We start from the raw sequence: 23,692 nt of genomic DNA on the forward strand, positions 1-23,692 counted from the left end.
TTAATAGAAACCTGTGAGTGGCTGCTTAATGCGTAAACTGATGGTTTGCAGGCGAGGTTACTTTTGCAAGCTGCATCCTCAATCGACAATTTGGTAATCGCTTGCTTTAGACTCAGTCAAGACAAGCTGTTGACATTCACTAGGTCACTAAGTAGATACTAGGAATGTCAGCAGTGTGCCAAGCTTATCACTGCCGATGTTGTAGAAATCTCAAGCAATATTGAAAAGAAACATAATGTTCGCTCAAAGTATAAAAAAGTTTGTTTCTTTTCGTTGTAAGGCGAACCGCGTTGTTTGGATCTGCTTTCCACGAACCACGTCTACCACCGTACTCAAAGAACTATGGTCACCGGGTGGCCTGGCAAACACGTTTCACACATGTATTTGCCAACATGGAAGTAATAAACTGATGAAAATGTTAAAAGGAGAAAGGTGAGTTCTCTTCGAGGATATTGCAGAGTGCTACGTTTGCTAAGTCTGAGTTTGCTTCGTTCAACTGCTAACTAGCTAGCACAGCACAGTGCTACTTTACATGTCAACCACATCAGCCAGCTAGCTGACTAGCTCATTTTGTTATGAGGTGATGTTAAGTCATCTATTTGGTATCTAATACTAAATTGCATTTCCTAGGTCAAAGAAGCAGTGGTACGACACTCCACCTCAGGTAAATGTACAGGATTAACATGAAATTTGCGTTGTCAACCATGGTAGTACCTGGTCGTAGTCTGCTAATTTAGATTACTTGTGTTACAGAGACCACCAAACAGCCAAAGTATCCTCAAACCATCTAAGAAGCGCAACCCAGAAGACAACTCACGGGTTCGTGTGCTGAATAGCATTCTCTTCAAGGCGGTTTCTGACTTGCTGGCTTCGTACGAAGTCAGTCCAGAACTACCTTATTTCAATGTGGAGATCTCCAAGGTGACAACTCTCACTCCATCTTTTGTCTTGATTGGCCAACACCTAACCTATGAATTTGTAAAGGAAAATGTAAATATTAGAAAACGTAATTCTGTTATTATGTACATGAGAAGCTCATAACATCAATTATGTTCTCCCATTCGACAGGTATCGTTGTCTCCAGATTATTCTGCATGTCGGATCTATTGGAAGACTGGTGGCACGGAGAGGGATGTCCAAATTCAACAACTTCTGGACAAAAGTGGCCCTCGTATAAGGTATCCACCCATCAACATACGTCGCTCGTTGTGCCATTGAAAAGCTTTCTCCTTTGTAATTTAGTAATATATTTCAAATAGTAGAGTAAGGCAAGACGGGGCAATTGATATGGCAGGTTTCCCCCTTAGGTATCTTCTCACATCTCAGCAAATCCTTGGAAGTGTCCCAGTTTTGGTTTTTATCAGGGATAAACAATATGCTGCTCTTAACGAGGTACAGTTTATTATATTAACAGATAATATAACACGTTTTTACAAGTAGTTACTCCATTGACAGCTGGCTGAATTATCTCCTTAGATTGATAACCTATTAAAGGTAGCAGACTTCGGTCCAGATGAAGAGTTGGTAGAGACAACCAGTGTGCAGGAGAGTGGGTAAGTTTTTGTTGTTGTTGTTGTTGTTTGTTTGGGTCAGTATGGGTATGTGTAACACTGACATTTGGACTGCAATTCAGCGTGGCTCAAGAAGTAAGCTTTGAACATGTGGTGTATTTCCCACTAGGGTCAAGGCGCACACCTCAGACTATGCTGAGCAGCAGCTCTCCGAGAGAAAGCGGCCTGTGCTTTTTGGGGTCGACCACGATGCCCTCCTCAAGCAGATACAGGAGTACAAACAACAGGCCAAAGACGCCCTCCCTCTGGCTTCCTCTGCGGCCCTCACGCAACAGCAACTGGACGCGTTTGCAGAGTTCAGGAAGCAGAAGATAATAGAGAAGAAAAAGAAAAAATCCAGAAAGATGATTGACAACGACATCACGCCCAAAGCGTTTTTGCTGGCGAAAGAAAATAATTTGCAGAACCCGCTGGAGGACTTGGATGATGACCATCACGAAGATAATCAGATCAGCGAACTCATGGCTGAAGACAATAAGAGGCCTTGAGTTGTATTTGTGTCACCATCACATGTTGCTGATTCACACAGCTCTCCCACTGGATCATAAAGTATACAATAGCATCAGTATGTATGTGAATGTTCTGTTCATAGGGGAATTTACCAAATTAAATATCATTTACTTGTGGTTTCCTTGTGAAGATTTTCCTTCACACACAATAACCAATGTCTGTTATAAGGGTTTTAATGCCCTTTATACCATATTTAACACTAGAGATTCGTGACTAGATGAGACCTTTGCAGAACATCGCAGTGACAGGTTGCAGTGGTGTGAATTAGTAGTTGTCATTACAAACCATCTGATGCAGTTGCAAAAGATTTGTTGTGTCAAATCGCAGTTGCAAGGTTTTTGAACGCCTGTACCTCACGGCTTTCTTTGGTCTGAACTTTGGTCATAGAGCAGCGAGCATCGTCAACAGCAACCACGACGGATGCACGACGGACTTTATGTGTTGCCCATCATTGAAATTAGGGTGCATAGAGTTTATTTACAAAAAGGCGTTGTGTCATAAACAAAGGCCAATGTACAATCAATGTATTGTTAAAAATACGCTGCTTAAGCATTTGCAGAGCTCTTTAGTTGCTTCATATAATGTCTGTTTCCTTGTAAGATTTTTGGCTGGTGCAGTAGAAAATACCCTAAAACATCTATAACGATTGAACTGAAGATCCTGCAATAAAAGGTATGAAAGCTATCAATTTTACACTTATATACATTTGATTTGAATTTATCAAGGTCATATGATGAGGCTCAAAAGGAACTGACTGAAAATCGCAAGGCTGAGAATAGATACACAGGAAACTTGGCTGGAAGTAATAATAGCATGACAACATATCCCTAACACACACAAACCAACGAGGTTCTGTCATAGAGCCTCCGTCATCTGTTCGTCAGTCTGTACATAAACGATGAACTGTGACGCGTCCTCTCCCTGAGTGTACACCGTCACCGTCTTAATGCCTTCCATGTCATCAGAAGACACCACAAGATGGTGCTCTTCCCCCATCCCCACCGAAGCTTGCTGCAGCGCATCCTGGATTATCATGGCGTGGTCAGCTTGCTGCTCCTCCTCACCCACCTGTTCAGGTCACAAGAGAAGCCACAGAGTTGGCACACTGGGGAAACTCTGAAGATGCAACATACCCAAACACAAGACACACACTGCTCTAGCACAGACAACAGAGCATAGCAGCTTTTCAACAAGGGAACCATGTCAGGGGAGAAATAGTGAGAACTGAATTATGTTACTTTGTGCGCACATGGCTATTATGACCTGTTGTGGTAGAATGCTTACCTGTTCCACTACGGTGACTGTTCCCGGTGCCATGGCAACGACAGACGCCACGGTGCCATCAGTGTTCTCAGACCCAAGTTCAATGATCTGCTGCAGAATGTTCACTGCTGCAGGGTCTAGTCCTTCAGCGGTGGTAGCAGACACAACTCCTATGTGAGAGAAGTTGTTGATGGTGACATTATCCTGTTTGAGAAAGAGTGTGGGCTGTTTGGTTATGATTAGGAATGTTGCTCACCATTCTGTGTGGTAAAATGCAGGTCTTGCAAGGCGGTCACAGCTTCCTCAGTCCCCTGTGAGTCTTCAGTCTCTGTGATGTGAAGGAACTGAGTGGATTGCTCCTCCAATGACTCCACCACCTATGGCACACACACACACACACACACACACACACACACACACACACACACACACACACACACACACGTATTCAAGGTTTAAGCATGTGACTTGCCTGTGTTCAGTTGACTGTAACAAAACTGAGCACAATCCTGGAGGTTACATCACAAATTCAAATAATTTAAGTGAAAATATGAATGAAATGGGTACCTTTTAAATGCTAAGGCCAATTTAGATAGAGGAAATGAGATGAGGTGGAATAAGCGAAACAGTGTACCAAAGTCCAACTCTATGATGGTGTACTTTTGAGTTTTAACCTCTGGTTTTAATGTGACGGCCCACTTGTCGACTTGTTTCACAACAAAAATGTAGACACGCTTAACAACGTTAATCTCTCACCTCCCACTGACCCAGCGCATGGCTGTCACTCTCCACCACCTTGAGGCCATGTTTGTTCTTCAGGTGCCTGTTCATCTCCCATTTAGTTCCATAAACATAGTTGCACACGGGACACTTAAAGCCTCCTGGGAAAGGAAGCAGACATTTCTCAGTGAGTCGATAGAGGACTTAAAAACAGGGAAGCCTACCAGTTGTTAACACGCATGGCAGGGCATAGTCTCATACCTTGTTCTATTACTGAGTCAGAAGTAGTAGTTCCAGACCCTGCATTACAGTACTGCTCGTTGGGGTGCTTCTTGTGGTAATGTCGCTTCAAGGAGCCAGATATGTTGCAGGAGTAATGGCAATGCGCACACCGGAATGGCTAAATCAAAATAAAAAAACGACAATTCATCACTTACAATTCTTCTAGGTATGACTAAACACTTAAGGGCTGCTATGAATGATTACATCGTTTTAAGGATTGATCAACATGATTTGTCTAATAATGAGAATGTAAATTAGTTAAATTGTATTTGCTATGAACTATGACAAATCAGAGGCCCATAAATGAAGGTGTTTTAAATAGGCTCACGAATACATTAGAGAAACAGGTATCATTACCTTGAAAGATGCATGTTGCTCCATATGACGTAGCAGCTGCGGTTTCTGCACCGCCATGTAGTCACATTCTGTGCATTTGAACTGTTTTCCTTCATGAAAATAACACAACAGACCACATAAAAACATAATAATTTAATCTAATCACCCGATGACGTACATTTACACTTGCCACTGTCTAGAGGAACATACCAAAAGCCTCTGTGCAATTGTTACAGCTGTCTAACGGGTTGCTAAAGGCTCTCACCATCAGCCGTGTGCATGAGCTTGTGACTCTTCAGACTGCACTTGGATTTGAACTTCTTCCCACACAGGTCGCACAGGTGGGTCTTTTCTGAGTTGTGCCGGTTCATGTGTGCCTTGAGGTTGCTCTTGCTACGCGAGGCGTAGTCACAGATTGAGCATTTGAAGGGTTTCACACCTGCGTGAAGTACAGACACAATTTAAAAATAGTCACCACATTTCTCCACACTCAGATTTCTGTCGATAATGTCAACAAAGCAAAGCATTTTAAAGGATCATCAAGGCTACTGGTGAGTCTTTTAACTTTACAGAGGAAATCACATTCTCAGTAACTCTCTCTCCTCTCACCTTCATGAGCCCATATGTGCTGTTGCAGGTCAGCTCCATTCCTCTTGAAGAAACGGTCACAGTAAGGGCACTTGGAAGCCTTCTTGCCAATCTTGCCTTTAGTCTCACCACTGATACCCAAAGATTCAAATATTGAGTCCAAAGGTGCATCTGCAAACACAGGACACCAATTCAATTCAATTCAATTCAATTCAATTCAATTCAATTCAATTCACATTTACATTTAGTCATTTAGCAGACGCTTTTATCCAAAGCGACTTACATATGTGCGACTTACAATGTATACACATTTTACATTTTACATTTACACTGATGGCACACTGCACATCAGGAGCAATTAGGGGTTCAGTGTCTTGCTCAAGGACGCTTCGACAGGGAATCGAACTAGCAACCTTCTGATTACTAAACGACTTCTCTACCACTGTACCACTGTCGCCCCATGCCAATTCAATTCAATTCAATGTATATAGCGCCATAACAATACAATTGTCTCAAGGCGCTTTACAGAGCCCAGAGCCTGGACCCCTTTAGTGCAAGCGCAATAATTCAGTCACATAAAATAATTTATTTTATAAAAAAAACTTGGGATGTTGTCTGAAGACATATGTGGTGCTGGTTCTGAAGCCCCAAAAAATAGTTGCTGAGTTTATCTTGCTTTTTTTTCTAACCTGGATGGCGGGTTTTGAGGTGAGACTTTATTTTGTCCTCTGCCACTGTCTCTTCACAAACTGGGCATGCTAAAACTCTTTTGTCCTGAGGGAAAAAAAACAAAGCACAGTACTCAAGACTTCATGAATTGGTGAGGAGTGGTAACGTGTGACTAACTAGTACGAAATCATACAATATGATACAATGATCCTATGTTATAGCTTTTCAGTGGTTTCGTCACATTGAACATGGTTGTATATTAGTGTGAAGACAAGCTTGAAATGAACAGTTTCCCCAGTGTGTATGTTCCTCTGTACTTGTTTTGCATTGCATTTTCCAGTTTAATGCACTTTAATTGTTCTACAGTCTTTTGTAATTAGGAAGAAATGCAATCTCATCTCAAATCCTTGGCTCACCTTGTCCGAATGGGTTTTTTGATGGGCCTGTAGCTTGTACTTGTCAGGAGTGCAATATTGACACCCCTCCTCTGGACACTTCAGTAGGATATTGCTGTGTTTCTGAATGACATGGCGCTTCAGGCAGTTTTTGGTGATGGAGGAATAGCTGCACTGGGTACAGTAATGCAGATGCTCCCGTGTATGTGTCCGCACATGCGTGTTATAGTGGACCTGGTACCAATACAGCTTACCTGTTAAGAAAGAAGAAAGGTTTTTACATACTGTATGTCTGTTACGCTAACAGATCTTGCAGAGAAAAAAAAACATTCCAGGCATCTGTTAGATATACTTGTTCCTAGAGTCCCTGTTGCAGACAATGTTATTCAAAGAAAGTCATTCTATTATATGTTTCCTGAATATGCGTAGATAGATTCAAGAAGAAGATTTCAACATCTTGTGTCACAGCCATCCACACACCAATATTAACAATGTTAATGTGTAATGAGGCACAACACTTATGGCCTGTAGTATATCACTTTCCTAAAGAGGAACTCGTGTAAATATATGGTGATTTGTAAAAAATGGTGGTGTTTATGTCTTGACAGTGATTACCGGCCTTGAACTCTGAAACACAAGCTTCATATCTAAATGCACATTCTACTTTAAAGGAGTAGTAAATCAAGTGCACAGTTACATACCACAGTATTCACACTCCAGATCGCCATACACTTTCCTGATTCTCTCAAACAATTCCATGGTCAGTTGTTTCTTCTGCATTTGGTCTATGATTTGCCTGAAAGATGTAATTTCCTCATTAGGTACCCACTTCACATCCTCCTCTTGATTAGGGACAGTGTCCACTTGGACTTCAGACATCTCAGCCTGAGACTGTGACGCCTCTGAGGGAGTGTTCGTCTCCCCTGACATCAGAGATGGGCTGCTGAAGGTCCCATCGTTATTTGCATCCTCCGCACTGTTTTCCAAAGGCACGGGCAGAACCTCTTCGGCATCAGTCGAGACGTTCGTGTCACTGCATCGCAGCGGAGGTTGGTTTTCCTGCAGCTGTAACTGCTCTTGTGTTTCCTCGCTGATTACTTCCTGGTCTGTGACCACCTTGGTTTCCTGGACGACACAAGAGTTTATTACAGTTCCATCCGAGTCTACTACACTTCCATCTGGGGAAATGAGAGCGTCCTGTGTCTGCTGCACCAAAAGGTCATCCTCCGTAGTTAACCCTTCGGAGCTCTGAGCCTGTTCCACCTGTTCCTCTATGTTGCCCAACTCTGGAATGAGAGCCTCATCGTGGGCATTGAGAAGGGACAGTTCCTCGGTAATCTGCAGCTCATCCTGCTTAAGCATCTCACGTTGAATGTCATCGCCCGGCTTCAGGAGACAGAAGCTGTTTTGGATGGAGTCGGTGAATCCCGCAGACTCATCCACGTCAGCGTGAGCCTCCAGAAGGTGCGCCTTGAGGCGCAGTGAGCTGACGAACTTCTGCAGACAGATGGCGCAGACGTAGATGAAGGGGTGCTTGCGGATGTGGGCCTGCAGAGCCGGGAGCTTGGTGGAGCCGTGGTCGCAAAGTTCACAGCCAAAGGGTCTCTTGGTGCCGTGGATCATCATGTGGCGGTCCCGGTCGAGCTCGTTCTTGAACTTGCGCTCGCAAACCTGACAGTCGTAGAGAAGCTGCCTCTTGCCCTCTCTTGTCTGAAGGCGATTCTCGTCGTAGATTTCCTTCACTTTCCTGTCCGTCATGTCGTGAGTCTCACGTATGTGTTTCAGGAGGTTTTTGATGTCGGAGTACTTCTTTTTGCAGAAACGGCAATGCCGTTTAATCTTCTGGTGCACCCTCTCAACGTGCACCTTCAGGTGACCCTTACTCAGGCAGCTGAAGGAGCAGTGCTCACAGCTGAACTTCTCACCGGTGTGCTTGCGCATGTGGACACTCAGATTGGCTTTGATGGCACTGGCGTAGTCACACTGCGAGCACTTGAATGGCTTCTCGTTGGTGTGAATTCGAAGGTGGGCCTGCAGAGAGTGTCTGAATTTGAAGACCTTGTTGCAGTACTCGCAGGTGAAGATCTTGAGCTGAGTTTGGCCCACTCTGGAGAGGTGAAATTGGAAAATAATAAAAAGAAAATAAATAAACCATCACATCTATTGATGGAAATCATCAACAATAGTGTCCATATTCAGTATAAGGGGCATTGCAGGTATCTTGTCAGTTGGGAGCCATTTAAAGTAGCATAACGGAACAATTGCTAATCGCTAATGATATCCTAGCGGCTAAAACTAACGAAATCTCTTGAAATGTGCTGACTTTGATATTATGACAAACTAGTTAGTCAACAACTGTCCTAACACAGTCAAACATCAAGCAAGTGCAACAATTACTGCATAATGCCACTTTAAATAGCCACACTTGTCTTTTCAGCATTTTACCTGTTTGACTTCAGTGGTACTTCATAGGCAGCTTGCTGTATGGCATACTCTTGGTAGCCCCTCTTCTGGCTTGTGTCTTGAGAGCCGGGGTCTGTGTCTGCAGATGGAATGATGTCTGCAGGAGAAGCCTCAATAGGCACAATCTTGGTAGCACCTGCGTATTGAAGGAAGAGAACAGTCACCCCACCCAGCCTATAAAACACAATGGTAAGCAGCCAGGTGCATTAGTATGCCAGTCAGAGCACCCGACAACAGGTTGTCACAACATCAAAAGACCATACAGGTCTTTTATTGCACCTTATGTGGCAAGAGCATGTTACAAGGACATATTTGCTTTTACTCATGGGCAGTATATAGAAATTAAAATCCACGTTCACTATGAGAACTAAATGTAATTGAGTACATTTACTCATGACCGTTTTAGAGTATGCTCCGACAACACTTATGCTTATCCAGAAAAAAGGCACCCAACATCCATACCAGGGATGGCTTCATGAGCTGCCAGGACCACACTGATGATCGGGTTTACTGGTCCAGCTGCAGACTCTGACTCTTTTGCAGAGACTTTTTCTGAGTTGTGAGTTCGTGCCCGCTTTGGAGTCCGCAACTTGTCCTCTTTCTCACTTCCTTCATCCACCCTGTCCTCTATAGAAGCCTCTGAATCAGCAACCACATCTGAATTGGCAGCATCTATGGCCAGAGAAACAAGCATGTGAGATATAGAAGCACTGCAAATTTTGGGGCTCACGTACACACATACTGAAATGCTGGTCTTTTTCACACATGTGCAAATGAAAACTGAGAGACAAATACCATTGTCGTTGTCTTCTTTCAGTGCAACAAAACAAATATGCTTTGTGATTTGGCGCTTGTTGCTGAACTTGCGATTGCACCTCTTGCATTCCAGTGACGTGCTCTCAGAGTTGTCTTCCGTCAAGTCCACTGAAACCTCAGGTATCTTTTTCTGCTTTTCCTTCTGTGTGGTTTTGACACTGGCGGAATCCAACACCCCATTATCTGAACAGACCCTTCTGGTGGAACCCTTAGGCCTTCCTCTTTTCCTCTTGATGGGGCCATCTGAGAAACACATCAGATTTCCCCCCCCCCCCCCATTTCTGATTAATCATAAAGTCCTTGATCTAAGGTGTGATTTTGTTATATGTAGACCCATTATACATTACAGTGATCAAGGCTGATATAAAATCTGACATTAACTTCACTCACCTGTAGATATCTCTGAGGATTGTGTGGATAAAGGCTTGAGGGGGATTATAATATCATCTGGATTAATTTCCTCAGAGTTATGGATTTCAGATACATGGGAGAGGAGGTCAGTTTTACTTGACGAAAACACATTGCAGATTTTGCACATGAATATTGATGTGACACCTGGGGGGAAAAGGATCAGTATAATTTTAAATAATGCCTCCTCATCAGGTAAGGACACATACAGTCTAAATATGCCTGTGACAACCAAATAATGAATGAAACATGAGGCACAGCTATTATTACTTATCTTCATTAAGAGCTTATTGAAACAAGTACCCTTTACTTTATTGTAGCGAAACATCATATCGAGTGTACAAAATATTTTCGAGAATCAGTCGCCCGTACTGGGAAACTAAAGACCAGTTTCGTGAAACATATTTCAACTTCTGACTGTAGCTTCCCAATACATGCTTTCATTCAAGGACTACTTCAGCATTAGGTTGGTGTGTAAGGTCAAATATTTCAGCTATTGGTCCAAATTGACAATGTGCACATTTAATTACGCTCCTTCAACTACTGCAATGACTACTTGCTACAGCTACTTTTACCTTTCGGCATAAACAGTAACCAGTCAGCTAGCCTGTTTGCTACAGTGTAAACATAGTCATATTCTTCCTACCTGGATTAGAGGCGTCCATTATTTCCCGATATAATCAAAACATCCAAGAGTTTAACATTAATTAATCACAATTTTGTTTTGGTTTCAAGTGTTTAAATTAATACATTTGGTTGATTTTAATTATTTTGCCCATGTTTTCTGTCGAATCTGCGATGTTATACATGGCGGATGAACTCTCCTTCATTGCCGCCGTGGTGGATGCAAATGTGTTGGGAGTTTGAGGTGCGCCATCTTCCGTTCGGAGGTATAACTACTACACATTCGCAAGGTGAAACTGTCCGTGGCGAGCAATCGACTTGTAGCTTCATGGCTTATAGTGTTACCATGAATGATCCGAAACTTGGAAAATTGCACGAGAAACACATATCTGCGTCTTAAGAGAATATATTAAACCAACTCACAGTATTGCTCTAGTGATTTGTCGGACACGTTAGCCTGGAGTCCGTCTCACGCCTTTCAACAACCAAATGGAAATAACCAACCTGATGTGCTAGGGAGCTGTTTTTACACAGACATACCGTTAGTTTCAAATGTCATTGTGTACGTTTACATTTCATAAAGATTTCTGATAGACAGGAGGGAGTTTCAAATACAAATCTTTATTAATGTATTTATTTAAACGAACAAGGCTATTGCCTTCAGATGGAGAGAACCGCAACAAAAGATGCACATAACTTTAGGTGATGCTCTTTGGCACTTCGGTAACATTATGACTGACACAGACTCTTTCGGATGGGACTCTCCAACCAGTCAAAGTAAACACCCTCCTCCCAGCCCTGTGTGATGACAGCTGAGTGTAGGATGTTTACAGTAACTACACTTGGAAGGGTGCATACAAACAGAAAAGCACACGCATACAGATCAGTAAACCACAAGTAAAGGTGTGAGTGGTAAAAAAAACGAAAAGAGAAAGAAAAAATGTGAAAGCATGCTGGTGTCTGGTAATACATCTCCACATTCTCTTCATGAAACGAGAAAACATGCACAAACACAAAACGCACGCACATTTACATTCTCGGGACAAAGACGTACAAAGAGGCCTGTGGCAGCAAACATCCAACTGAAAGCTCAGATGTTTTGGCACAGCTTCCAGTCGGGGATGTTTACAGCAACAGACGACCAGGTTTCAGAAGGACACCAAGCACAAGGTTATCTGGGTGCATTACATCTCGTCTTGGGTGCTGTCATCATTGAGCCAATAATGCTGAATCGCGTTCAGTAATGACTACACCCTAGTTGACTGCCACTTTCACATACGTCCTGTATATATTACCATAAATCTTACTAACTTATCGGTCACAGATTATATTTTTAACACCCCCAAATAAACATGATCTGTACCCTTTCTCCTATTTCTTATCATCAGCCATATGCAATGACCTAATACCCAGCGTCTGTATCAAGCTTCATCTCTGAGCTGTTTATGATAAGAACACTCTCCAGATAGTATTATACCCATTAGCACTTCTGTATTAGTCCATTAGGGCAACCAACAAGGTCTGTCAACTGCTGCATCAATCCTGTTTTAGTCAAATAACTTACTGCTTTACATTAAATCGTCACACACGCATACATACGCGATTCATCTTCATCTTAAAAGTCATTATAACGATGTGTTCTAGCATGACCTACGATAGGTAGATTAATTACGTCCTCGTCCTTGATTTTCAGCCTGTGTTGAATTCACTAATATCCTCAAATAATTTTAGTTGAGAAACTGCATAAGGTAAACTCGCACTATTCGCAACAACTGGTTCACAAGATTCGTGTTTAATCTCTCGTGACCGTGGCTAACATATAGGTAAAAGACTTTCAAGACATATAACTCATCAACGTAGATCTGAGTTACCAGTGAACTCTACTTGGATTTATCGGTAAGAGTATCTCAATGCTACGGGTCAAAGAAACTTGCCTCTTCTCGGTCTAACAAGGCAATGCAATGTTGGCATTAACGTTAGCTACGTTACTCTAACTTGGCTGCGAGCAAGCAAGGTCGCAAGACCATCGACCTCGTTTTCTAAAGCAATTTCAAATGTCAACATGCACACACCAATTATTACCAACTCAGCTTGCACTGCTGCAAAACAGTGCCGCTGAGATATCTGATCTTTCAAAAGACAGTACTAACTCAAAGTCCATCTGGCTAGTTTATTTTAGCCTATTTGCTAGCATAACAGCACATAACCTACGATGTTCGGCTAAACTATATCCACAGTGTCCTTTCCAACACCAGTACCTCATTGCATTGCTTCATCCTTGACAGTTCAATCAAACCACTTCAAGTCAAGAGAAAGAGCAATAAAGTCAAGACTAACTACTGTTATTTCCTACGGGTTTTACTGCCAAATGTCTGGTTCCTCCGCCATTCTGTGTCAGTTTCCTTCCGTCTCTCTTGTCTTTAGTTTGACCTTTAGTTACCCGACACTAATATTGACGTAATTGTCATGGTAACAGAGCCCCGCCTGCTACGTGCAGTCGCTTGCGTCTGTGTGGACCCATCAGCGAAAGACGTAGCCTACTTATCACATCAATGTATGGGGAGGCATATTTAATTTTAAGGGTAAACATAAAGAAACATTGAATCAGCTGCCACATTTTCAAATGCAAGGACTGGGGTCAGAAATGATCAAATAAAAGTAAAATATAGCCAACATTTTCAGTCAAGAAAGTGATGTGAGCACTGAAAATAATTAGCCTACATTATTTCTGGGTAGTATACATGGGGAAAAATAGGCCTACCCTTTAAAAATATCTGTTGTTATGTTTTTGAATCAGTCTTTTATCCGTGTCTCAACCAAAATGAGCACATAGCAACTGAAAGACAAATAGGCCTGGTATTTTATTTGGTAAACAAGATAAATACAATATTTTTTAAACAACAGACATTAGTAAGCCCACACCTTTATTTGTCAGCATTTGTGTTCTGCCTGTTGCATTCAACACATAAATGATGACTTAGAGCACAATCATAAAAGGCACATGCCCTACAAGATATTTGCGAACAGAACAAACATTCTGATTTTGGCAAACAAACATGGCTCACTCCAATTGTATTATCACTGCAAGCGTTACATCTGAATGTTTCACCGGTACACACTTCTAAGAATTAAACAGAGCTGCTAGAAAGAGGAATTATTGCCATTGACACTTATGGTATAAATAGATCCACTGCATGAGCTGAAAAAATGAGGTGTGATCACAGCCAAGCTTGAGTGTGCTTCTGAGTCAGCCGATAAATCTGGCATCTTCAATGTTTGATTTAAAATCGGCATGTGGATGAACTGTTCTTAAGCTGCCATCTCCACGGCACCCTCCTCCTCACCATCTCCTTGGTTGGCACGGATTTCCACCAGCGTGCGGGCAAAGCGGTTCCAGTCCTCGGGGTGTGGGACTGCCAGTTGCTGAGAACACATGCACACAGTACAACTATCATTGTGTGTTGATGGTGCTATAAGCTGATTCTCATATTTTGGTCAACTTCCAGTATTTTTGCTCATTTAAAGTGAGGTAGAGGCAATATGCTATGATATACTTCTCCAGAAAGCAAATATGCTCACTGAATCTAGTACGTCATTTTTATTTAGTGACTGATGTGGTGGTGTCTTATTTAATGGCTGTGTTATTACCTCTCCTACATCGTAGATCCAGACATGACCCTCTGAGTCTCCCACTGCCACCTCCCGGCCCCCAGATGCCCATCTCACTCGGTTCAGGGCACAGGCACCTTCCACTGTCACGCTGGCTGTGGGCACCTGTGAGGAAAAGGGCATTTATGAATGCCGTTATCACTTTCCCCTCCCCTCTCTCTCACGTGCGCACACACATACCAACACACTCACACGGGCTGAGAAACAGTAACTGAGGATAGGCAATCACTGCCTATTTTGATGTGGCACACTTTGAACACACTAACCAAGAACACTAAACAAGAACAGCCGTCTGCCAGGTCATTTTGTAGTTTTACACAGCATTATTTATACACTCCCATGACTGAGATTTGCGACAGCCTGAGAGCGTGGAATTGCTTTATTCCTAATGTGTGGTCACATCTTGTGATGAATATGCTTCTGGCAGTCCATGGGTCTTTGTGGGCGGGTTCTCAGCAACTAAAGTCTTGGTTGACTTCCTGCTTGGACTGTCAATGTTTCCTGTTTGTGTCCTAACTCTAACAGGGTAATACATAACACAGTAAATGCATGTGTTCCAAGAACGTAAGGGAATGTCCATTTGTTGTTTTCTGAATTCCCCTTTTTGCGCAGTTCCTGCCATCCCTGCCCCTTCACAGACGGAGCACCCTACTATAGAGGGGGAGATTAAGGATTATATCATGCTATCACTGCTTGACACGCAACACTGAGCAGTATCACTATGCAAGATCTTACCTCTGTGTCATTGTTCAGGTTCCACAGGTCCAAACGGCCCATTCCATCTACAGACGCGAAGAGTGCTGGATGGACTGGTGACCACATCACATCATAGACGTAGTCTGCGTTGTCCTCAAAGGAGTAAAGAGGCTTGTTGTGCTGTAAGGACAAGTTGTGTTAGATTCGAAATCATCTGCGCACACATACTGGGTCTTAAATTAGCGTTAGCCAAACTGGCAGCATCGTGGTGCGTGGAATGTGTAAGGGATCGTACCTTAGTAGACCACAGTTTCACGGTCCAGTCAAATGAGGAGGTGATGAAAAGATGGGAGAAGTCAATAGGGCCAAGAGCATTGTGGCAACTGATGCCAGTGACTGGGCCTTGGTGTCCCTCAAACATCTCACCAATGCCAGCCTTACTGAAAGGGAGATAGAATGCAAGATGTTTTTCAAAAAACAAATAAACACACACGTACTATACCACAAAAGATAGAAGAGTTCTCACCTTCACGTTTGTAAAGATGGTGAGGAAATTGCTTGTGGCTATGTCTCTGATCAGTATCATAGCTTTTAACCAAATGTCGTCTCACAGAGTAGTTATACGTGTTAGACTTCCCATCTAGACACTTACCACCAGCTAATTGTAGTCATATCCCTGTGGCACAACACCTGACGGAGCAAGTCATGCCCCCCTGGGCGAGGGCAAACACCTTCCTAATACGATTCCACTCACCTTCCATGGCGGGACGCTGTGTACACTGTCCCCTCCTCGCTGCCCACGACAAAATTGTTCACATCACCAGCAGGAAATGCCATTCCAGTGACCGCCACAGGTTTGGACTTATTATACACCAGCTCCATACTCTCCTGTTTACAAACATACAGCAACAACAACAGTGTCCTTCAATCTTGATCTGTGATCTTCAATCACAACAAAAAAATACATCTGAACTCCTGGTTTTGAAAACCCCTTTTTAATTCAGCTAAAACACCTTGAGCAACATCTCTCACCATAGGCTGGGAGAGCATGTCCAGACTCCAGGAACACATCTTTCCATCTGTGGACACCGTTATCAGGTTGTTGGCATTTTGAGTCCCAACCACATTCACGCAGTACACAGGGTGCTGTTGAATAGAACATATGTGCATCGTCAGCATGTCTCAGTATGGTTCTCTTATGGATGGCCATAGGCAAAGTGAACATCATGCAGTCAGATAAAATTGAGTTATACCAGGATAACTTTTTTTTTTCCATTTACTTGAAAGGAATACGATTAATTCCCCAAAGTCCTTGACTTGTATTGTTTGGAAAGCTTTCTAAGATTTCTGAAGTCACATGAGAGACCAACAAGATAACATCATCTGTTTCATTTCCAAATAAGCATAATCACATTTTTTAGCCATTATCTAGCATCATCTTTATAAATAGGTCCCGAAGGAGAGAGGGGGGAGAGAGACGAGCCCAAACTCACAGTGTGTGCTGCGGATGAAAGAGGGGTCCTCTGCACAGGGGTTCGTCTGTGGCTGCGGTTATCCCATAACACAATCTGCCCTGAGTACGTTCCTCCCACCACTAGGTTGGGGTGAAACTGAGCAAATCCTACAGACATCACTGAGGACTGTGGGGAGGAGGGTAAAGTAGGCAGAATTGGAGAGAGAGGAGGTGGTGGTGGATGGGTGAGGGAGATGGAGAGAGAGGAGGTGGTGGTGGATGGGTGAGGGAGATGGAGAGAGAGGAGGTGGTGGTGGATGGGTGAGGGAGATGGAGAGAGAGGAGGCGGTGGTAGATGGGTGAGGGAGATAGAGAGAGAGACAAAAAAGAAAGGAATAAGGCATCTTTAATTGCCTAACAGGGTTAAATGCCCAAATCAGATGCCCTGCATGGGTCGTTTTAGAGTACAACATTGTTGCCTTTTGTTTTGATGTTTGCACAAAAACACATTCAGGTCAGTCTCGGTGGTGCGATTATTTTTGGTTCAGCCCCTGCTGAGTATGTAATGAGAGTAAATACTCAAATAATACAATTTTTGCTGCTAATACCAGACTTTGCTACTCTCTGAAATAACCACTGGCAGGATTTAACAGAGATCACTGTTATTCACTGTTGCTGATGCTATTATCTATGAATATTGACACCACTTTGTACTGGTAGTATTTATGACTGAAATAAACATGGCTTACTTGACAGTGAAATATATATTCAGGTGTCATCTTCTTAAATTTCATGTTCCACACTAACACAACCCCATCCGGTTCATGAGGGGCATCTTCATTGCTATTGTAAGATGTCATCAGCAGCTCCGAGTACTAAGGGAAAAACATTGACATGAGTTATCGCATGTGCTTGCACATTCTCAACATAATACCAATAATCCATAAATCCCTTTCTACCTGAGGGGACCAATCCAAACAGGTCACAACCCGATGTTTGGACCAGTGCTCATCATAGAACAATCGATTGAAAGACAAGTTAGATCCGGCCTGCATATCCCTGTGGGAAGCAATGATGAAATGAGTGAAAGCTGCTAACTGGAACACGTTGTGAATTATTGACTATATCAGCAAGTCAACAGAAAGAGAGTAAGAAAGGCTCTGACCCATCTCTGTCTTCCATGTCACGGCCGCTGTAGTCAAAGAAAATGTCTGAGTCCTGGGCTAAGGCACGCTCCATCACACGAATAGTCCGGTCAAAGAACACAACGAAGTCCTCAGAGTGAGTGATCTGCTGCTTCTCCTCCTCTGTCAGCTCTCTTGGGTGAACTTAAAAACACACAGACAACATGTATGTGGAAGTACACACACACACACACACACACACACACACACACACACACACACACACACACACACACACACACACACACACACACACGGTCATGTCCACACACCAGCAAACATGTATGTGGAGGTACACACACACACACACACACACACACACACACACACACACACACAGACAAACATAAACACACATAAAGGCAAACAGGAAAGCAAAGCTTTTATTTCATGTAATTTAGTGGTCAATGAAGTCAATATGACATTTTGATGTATACAACAGCGCTAAAACAGGCATTTATCCTCTGATACATTCTCTGATAGTTGAAAAGAAAGCATGCTTTGTGATCTCCCACTGAGCAGCAGCCATTTTGCACACATACCTTCTGTGGGCTCCTGATTGTCCTCATTATCCTGCAGGTCAGTCTCAGTCTCAGGTTTAGGCACTGGGATCTCCTCATCCTCCTCCTCCTCTGTGGAGCAGAGGAAAAACAGCCATTTTGTGGGAAACCGTTATGATTCTGTGAACTCCCATACCAGTCAAGCACCATGAAAGATATGAACTGCATTTTAATGGATGTCATACAAGTCTAAATTAGATTATTTGTGTTATTTTTGTCATGTTATACTGATATTTAACATCTGGTTTTCTGTAAACCCTTTTAAAGTACCTTCTGAGTGATGAGATGCCAGAGGTGTCTGAGTTTCCTTACAGTAAGTCACGAGCTCCCTGGGCAGTATATCCACCTGTGTGATTTTGGAGGGGCCGAGTCTTTGTACCTTGCGGCTAACAGGAAGAAAGATGAGACACTGAACAAAGGAACACCATGTGACTCCAGTACAAAATACACAGCGGATATCTGTGAGTTGATGCATTTCACTACAACTGGAATGCTTAGACGTACCCAGCGTCAGACTCGTCCAACAGCTGAAGAACAGAGGGGTCAGTATCCCACTGTAGGGTCCTGAAGGAGCAGGGGGTGTCATATTTAGAAAGGAAAACGAAAAATTAGCCACACGACCTGCTAATGAGGAAACAACTCCATTTCACGCACGGTGTGAAAACAGACAGCTTTTTTTCACACTACATCCACAGCTGGTAAGGGAGGTGGTTTAAGTGGAAAAAAACAGCCAGTGACGCAACTACACAGTGATGCACTGATACATGGGACCAGAATTCACATCTAGAGCTCACGACACAACGATTTACTAACACCGACTCGTCCTTACCTATATCTGCTTCCCCATTAAGAGATGTAAAGGAAAGGAAAACATCAGCTATTTGCAAGGCAGTGCTTCAAGAAGAGATACACTTTAAGGTTAGCGTAAAGAACAAAATCTCTCTGTTGATAATTTTTTAGGAAAAGAATCACCCAAGTTTGCTGCTGTTGATTTGAGCACTGTATCTTTACAAAAATGAAGTTATAAGTAAATCGAATGAAAAAAGCCGATCACTGCATTGCTATTAATCACGTGCTCCTAATTTCCAGCAAAACATTTCACCTCAATGGAAAATGTCCCTGCCCACCACCTCCAATAATGAAATGAATCGAACAAAAAAAGGGCAAGCTACATCCACTCATGCTCATGACTACAGTGCTAAGGTCAAAGGTCATACAACATTTTATATTTCATACCTTCCGGTTGTCCCTCCGTTTACGGACTCCTGGCTGCCGGCCTCGCTGGGCGTGCTCACTGATTTCGAAGAGGGAGACATAGGGGTTGGGACTAAATAATGAAAATAACAGGTATCCCATGTTAAAAGCTGCAGTGGCTGCACTGGGGGGACAGCAGTGGCAGACACAGCCAAACCAAAGAGAGAGAGAAAGAGAGAGAGAGAGAGGCAGAGAGAAAGAGAGAGAGAGAGAGAGAGAGAGAAGGGGAAGTCCAAATCATCAGGATGGATTGAAATGGTGGTTTGAAAGCAAAACAAAAAAAGAGAGAAAGAAAGGATCCAAAAAGAAAAACAACATAAGAAATTGTCAAGCGAATTTTCAGAGTTGTTTATAAAATGTCCTTATACTTAATGTAAAATCCAAATATCGGTATGAGTTTCCAAATCCATGTAGATGTGTGCTGTTGCTAGCTTTAATGGGGGGTGATGTTGGGGGGAGGGGGGCATTAGTCTGGTCATTTCATCCAAAATTTGGCTTTGAGTTCAATCAAGTATAAGTGCCGCTTCATTGCAGATACTATGCACATTTCAATGGCACCCAGCCAAAGCTCTAAATACCCCTCTTAATAATAAATACCCCTCAAAATAATAAATACCCCTCTTAACAAAATAGCACAGGCATGTCTTTGAGGCAGCCCTCACCATTATAACCATTCAACGATAAGACATTACAAATTGCCAATAAATATAATGAGTTACACAGCTCATAAAGCCAATATACAACATTTACTGTATGATAACGAATATCAATCAATGGTAACGGATGATGATGATTATGAATTATTACAGGTATGGATTGCAGCTCAATTCTGAAGCAGCAGATGAATCATCAGAGGATTTTCAGAAAGCATAAATGTGAACAATGCTGATGACAAGGCTCTAGTTTGGCAGTGATAATATGATGGAAATTGCACAAATATTGTTTTAATCTAGTTTCGTACAGGATGTACTGCAGTGTTTAACTGAGGATGCCGATTTAATATAGTGGCTGAATACAAATGTAATGTAACTAATGTAATAGTGCTCGTTTCAGCTCCATCCAACAGGCAAACAAAATATATTGTATAATTTATATTATGATATTGAGAACCACTTTTTTTATTGAAGCAATAAAATGAAATTCATGCTCAAAATAAAGATCTTAAAACAGATAGACTCAGGAATACTCCTTAGACAATTACGTTCCACACCTTGGCTAGTTACATTGTTCTTGTGTCTAATTCAGTGTGTTCATTCAATTAAACTGGTTTCCTTTCCGTTATTTATGTGACGTGGAAGTAAACTGTGTTCAAAACACAATGGGACAGTTATATTTCTCTATTCTTGAGTGGCTTGAGTGACTTTCCCTGCATATTCTCTGGCACGTCACCATGTACTCATGTAACACTTGACCAACTGGTTTCTTGAGCAGGAGCAAGAGCTGATATTTATTTATTCTAAGTGTGGGCTTTCTCATTTGTATCACTAAGTCCTACTGCCTAACATACTTAAATCAAAAGCCCATTTTCACTGCTCTTTTTCCCTTATCTCTGAGGCTTTGCTGGGCTCTGTAGCGTGCTATAGTTCCCCAAAATAAATCTTATGGTGCCACACTTTTACATTCTGAAAAAGGATATTGTTTTTTTCCTGTGAGAAGTGCTCCTGCCATGCTCCAGAATCTCCAACATTGTGGAATGGCGTGTTAAATTATTGTTACTGGCCTGACACCACACCTCATGGATATAAGTTTTGCTCTAATTCTGATAATGCTGTCCATCCCTGGAGCTGTAGCCTTGCGTGTGGCTACTGTTTCTAAAAACCCATATAGTGTAATATCATTCTAGGTAATACATCCACAATCAAAATCATATCACACATACAAGCGATGGGATTCGGCCAATAATTGTATAAGCATTTGCCCACAGTCATTAGTCTGGACAGAGCTGAAGTGCAATAATCAAAAGTAACTGACTGCTCTTTTACACCATACCTTGAGAATATACGCCTTTGACATCTCAAGGATGGAAAGAGGTGCGCTTGCCTTCTGGAGTGCAAATGGGATTGTTAGCGAGTAAGTGGAAGCGCTGTTATGGTAACATTTTGGGGTGAGAGAACACTGGCGTTTTTTTTGTTATACCTAATGGGGGCTCCGGTGAGATCCCAATACTCTGTAGAAGGGCCTCTGTCTCTCTTCGCTTCCGGTCTAAATCCGAATCCTCAGACACGCTCTCCGTCTTCTGCTGAGATTCCGACTGGAACAGGCACCATGGACATGTTTAGAAAAAACAGAACACAAATTGTATTCACTCAGAATTTCACTGGAATTTTCCAAAGGCAATGCTGTGATCTCTTGGACATGGAGAGTAAAGAGATGTTGGGGTCGGGGTGTGCCTTACCTCTTTCTTTTTCCTCTCCTCCTCCTTCCTTTTCTTCTCCTCACGGATCTGAGCGAGGCGCTGTTTTTTGCGCTCAAGCTCAGCTTTCAGGTCACTTTTTTCAGACATCTTCGACCACGGCAAGAGAGGGCGAGAGATCTCTGTATTCAAAGAAGTATACAACTTCTGTGATAAGGGTCTTTGGGATTTCTCATGGACAAACACAGTCCATCATATTAAAACATCATAGTGAATCCTTTGACACGCTTGACTGAATTTGGGTCAAAGACACATACTGACCTATTATCATAAAAGAATATAAACATAGACAATAAAGATTTATATGATGTTATCCAACACACTGGAAACAGGATTTATGATTCAGATAGAGAATACAAATCATAACTGATTAAAAAAAAAATATATGGTTTGAACTGGGCTATGAGAATGCAAATGGGAGCATATCAGCTTAATCCAATGGTGAACAGCAAAAATGACGTGTTTTAACATGACGCCTTTAACATGAAGGAGTAGTGAAATCCAAGAAACCTAATCCTATGAGGCAAAACATGACATACATACACAATGGTAATTGTTTGCAGACAACAAAACTTGAATTAAACAAATGACGAAAATGTACTGCGTAACTAAGCTTTATTGAAAAATACAATGCAGGGAGATTGTTGATTGATAAACAAACAACACAGACGTATGCAATGAGCAATGAGTATGACGGGTGTAATTGAGACAATGACGTTGTGACGGCTATTCAACCCAGTGAAAATAGAGCAGGTAATCAGTGGGCTATGAACAAAGACGAAGCCTAAAGATGCTTCCTTTAACAGGCTACGCAAAACTAATTATCAAATTCAAATATGTGTTAGTTTCATGTGCAATTACTAATAACCCATTTTCTTGCATGAAGAAAACAGCAATGACTCGAGATATTTCTTAATACATGCGTTCTTATGTTCGGATATTGTGAAACCGAGGCAATTATATAGGGATTATATGTTGGCCTTTTGACCGACCTATTTGACAGCTAAATCCTTTACATGCCGCATTTCCAACGTACATACTCATATTTGACGACTACAATACATGCACACTATCACAGATATGCATTTTCATGTAGCCTAACATAGTAAGCATCCGTTGTAATGGCATTATTCGTACCGTGCGTATTTTCTATTGTTCCTCTCGCAGTGGTTGGGTTATGCTGTTCGCAACAGTCTGCGATGCAAACTGGCGTTCTGCTCCTAAAATTAACAAAATATCAGGACATCCAAAACACAAAAAGATTATATTCCCCAGTCTGGTTATCTTTTCTGTCTAGCATCCTCTGGGCGGAAGTGTTCGATGCCAGACGTCACAGCAGTTTCCAAGTCCCTCCGCGTAGAGAAGGCGCGCCGGCCGCGACCTGGTGCTGATGAGATGCTCAGACAAATTATTTCATGAAGTGTGCTACTCTTTGGCTGCATGTGCCCACAGATGTGTTTCTATGTTGTTTTTCTTTCTTTCTGAAGACGGCAGATCAACTACAACAGCATTAATAATGATACTAAAATGATATTTCTTCAACTTAGCTATATTAGTTACTGATTTGACTGAATGTCTCAGAGTAGCACACTTGTGCATACATTGTGGCAGGCATTTTTAAGGCTAAATTAAATAGCTGTTTGCAATTTTATGAGTCTTTATGACTTAGTCAAGGACCACTAGATGGCGTATCTTCGATGCAGGAGTCCCTGTACGTGCTTTTGACAACAAAGTTTACCATTTTGTCCTAAATGACATCTAAATGGCAATATTGCCTGCGCTGTTCTGTATATTATGTACAACAGAATGAATATTTTA

General features: G+C 42.2%; 3 protein-coding genes across 9 annotated transcripts; 1 reads left to right on the forward strand and 2 right to left on the reverse strand.

Annotated features, from left to right (window-relative positions):
- The first annotated feature begins 103 nt into the window (after window positions 1-103).
- rbfa (ribosome binding factor A) lies at window positions 104-2,197 on the forward strand. Its single transcript, XM_012818105.3, has 7 exons — window positions 104-432; window positions 631-664; window positions 754-921; window positions 1,069-1,178; window positions 1,308-1,392; window positions 1,477-1,553; window positions 1,681-2,197. The coding sequence occupies exons 1-7, from the start codon at window positions 236-238 to the stop codon at window positions 2,057-2,059; spliced, it is 1,050 nt and encodes a 349-aa protein (XP_012673559.1). The 5' UTR covers window positions 104-235; the 3' UTR covers window positions 2,060-2,197.
- A 341-nt stretch (window positions 2,198-2,538) lies between these two features.
- LOC105891907 (zinc finger protein ZFAT) lies at window positions 2,539-11,729 on the reverse strand. 2 transcript variants are annotated; one of them, XM_031575655.2, is made up of 16 exons: window positions 10,668-11,729; window positions 10,004-10,168; window positions 9,593-9,856; window positions 9,260-9,469; window positions 8,780-8,933; window positions 7,036-8,441; window positions 6,356-6,588; window positions 5,960-6,044; window positions 5,292-5,441; window positions 4,948-5,121; window positions 4,704-4,792; window positions 4,326-4,464; window positions 4,101-4,225; window positions 3,601-3,721; window positions 3,366-3,514; window positions 2,539-3,149 (listed from the first exon to the last, which is right to left on the reverse strand). In XM_031575655.2, exons 1-16 carry the CDS (start codon window positions 10,684-10,686, stop codon window positions 2,937-2,939), a joined length of 3,696 nt encoding a protein of 1,231 aa, XP_031431515.1. In that variant the 5' UTR covers window positions 10,687-11,729; the 3' UTR covers window positions 2,539-2,936. The 2 variants fall into 2 exon arrangements, with proteins under 2 accessions (XP_031431515.1, XP_031431514.1); XM_031575654.2 differs by having other exon boundaries at window positions 10,004-11,154.
- A 1,753-nt stretch (window positions 11,730-13,482) lies between these two features.
- On the reverse strand, window positions 13,483-23,282 carry dync1i1 (dynein, cytoplasmic 1, intermediate chain 1). Of its 6 annotated transcripts, none has more exons than XM_031575657.2 (18): window positions 23,012-23,282; window positions 21,857-21,996; window positions 21,598-21,712; window positions 19,444-19,585; window positions 19,037-19,042; window positions 18,712-18,771; window positions 18,478-18,593; window positions 18,190-18,279; window positions 17,629-17,791; window positions 17,423-17,522; window positions 17,213-17,338; window positions 16,504-16,650; window positions 16,043-16,156; window positions 15,765-15,898; window positions 15,306-15,450; window positions 15,050-15,190; window positions 14,294-14,419; window positions 13,483-14,068 (listed from the first exon to the last, which is right to left on the reverse strand). In XM_031575657.2, the coding sequence occupies exons 2-18, from the start codon at window positions 21,962-21,964 to the stop codon at window positions 13,955-13,957; spliced, it is 1,947 nt and encodes a 648-aa protein (XP_031431517.1). In that variant the 5' UTR covers window positions 21,965-21,996; window positions 23,012-23,282; the 3' UTR covers window positions 13,483-13,954. The 6 variants fall into 6 exon arrangements, with proteins under 6 accessions (XP_031431517.1, XP_031431522.1, XP_031431519.1 ...); XM_031575662.2 differs by having other exon boundaries at window positions 19,444-19,501; window positions 23,012-23,281; XM_031575659.2 differs by having other exon boundaries at window positions 19,444-19,534; window positions 23,012-23,281.
- Between the last annotated feature and the right edge of the window lie 410 nt (window positions 23,283-23,692).

The sequence above is a fragment of the Clupea harengus genome, chromosome 11, assembly GCF_900700415.2.
Source record: "Clupea harengus chromosome 11, Ch_v2.0.2, whole genome shotgun sequence".
NCBI lineage: Eukaryota > Metazoa > Chordata > Actinopteri > Clupeiformes > Clupeidae > Clupea > Clupea harengus.

Excerpts from the sequence above, each read along its gene's own strand:
- rbfa (XM_012818105.3), top strand. The coding sequence starts at position 236 with ATGTTCGCTCAAAGTATAAAAAAGTTTGTTTCTTTTCGTTGTAAGGCG. Across the intron at positions 433-630 it reads AAAATGTTAAAAGGAGAAAG|GTCAAAGAAGCAGTGGTACG; the intron begins GTGAGTTCTCTT and ends TGCATTTCCTAG. Across the intron at positions 665-753 it reads GGTACGACACTCCACCTCAG|AGACCACCAAACAGCCAAAG; the intron begins GTAAATGTACAG and ends CTTGTGTTACAG.
- LOC105891907 (XM_031575654.2), bottom strand. The coding sequence starts at position 10,352 with ATGATGTTTCGCTACAATAAAGTAAAGGGTACTTGTTTCAATAAGCTC. Across the intron at positions 5,122-5,291 it reads GCACATATGGGCTCATGAAG|GTGTGAAACCCTTCAAATGC; the intron begins GTGAGAGGAGAG and ends TACTTCACGCAG. Across the intron at positions 4,793-4,947 it reads GCTCATGCACACGGCTGATG|GAAAACAGTTCAAATGCACA; the intron begins GTGAGAGCCTTT and ends ATTTTCATGAAG.
- dync1i1 (XM_031575657.2), bottom strand. The coding sequence starts at position 21,964 with ATGTCTGAAAAAAGTGACCTGAAAGCTGAGCTTGAGCGCAAAAAACAG. Across the intron at positions 17,523-17,628 it reads GACATGGAAGACAGAGATGG|GGATATGCAGGCCGGATCTA; the intron begins GTCAGAGCCTTT and ends TGCTTCCCACAG. Across the intron at positions 15,451-15,764 it reads ACAGCGTCCCGCCATGGAAG|TAAGGCTGGCATTGGTGAGA; the intron begins GTGAGTGGAATC and ends TCTCCCTTTCAG.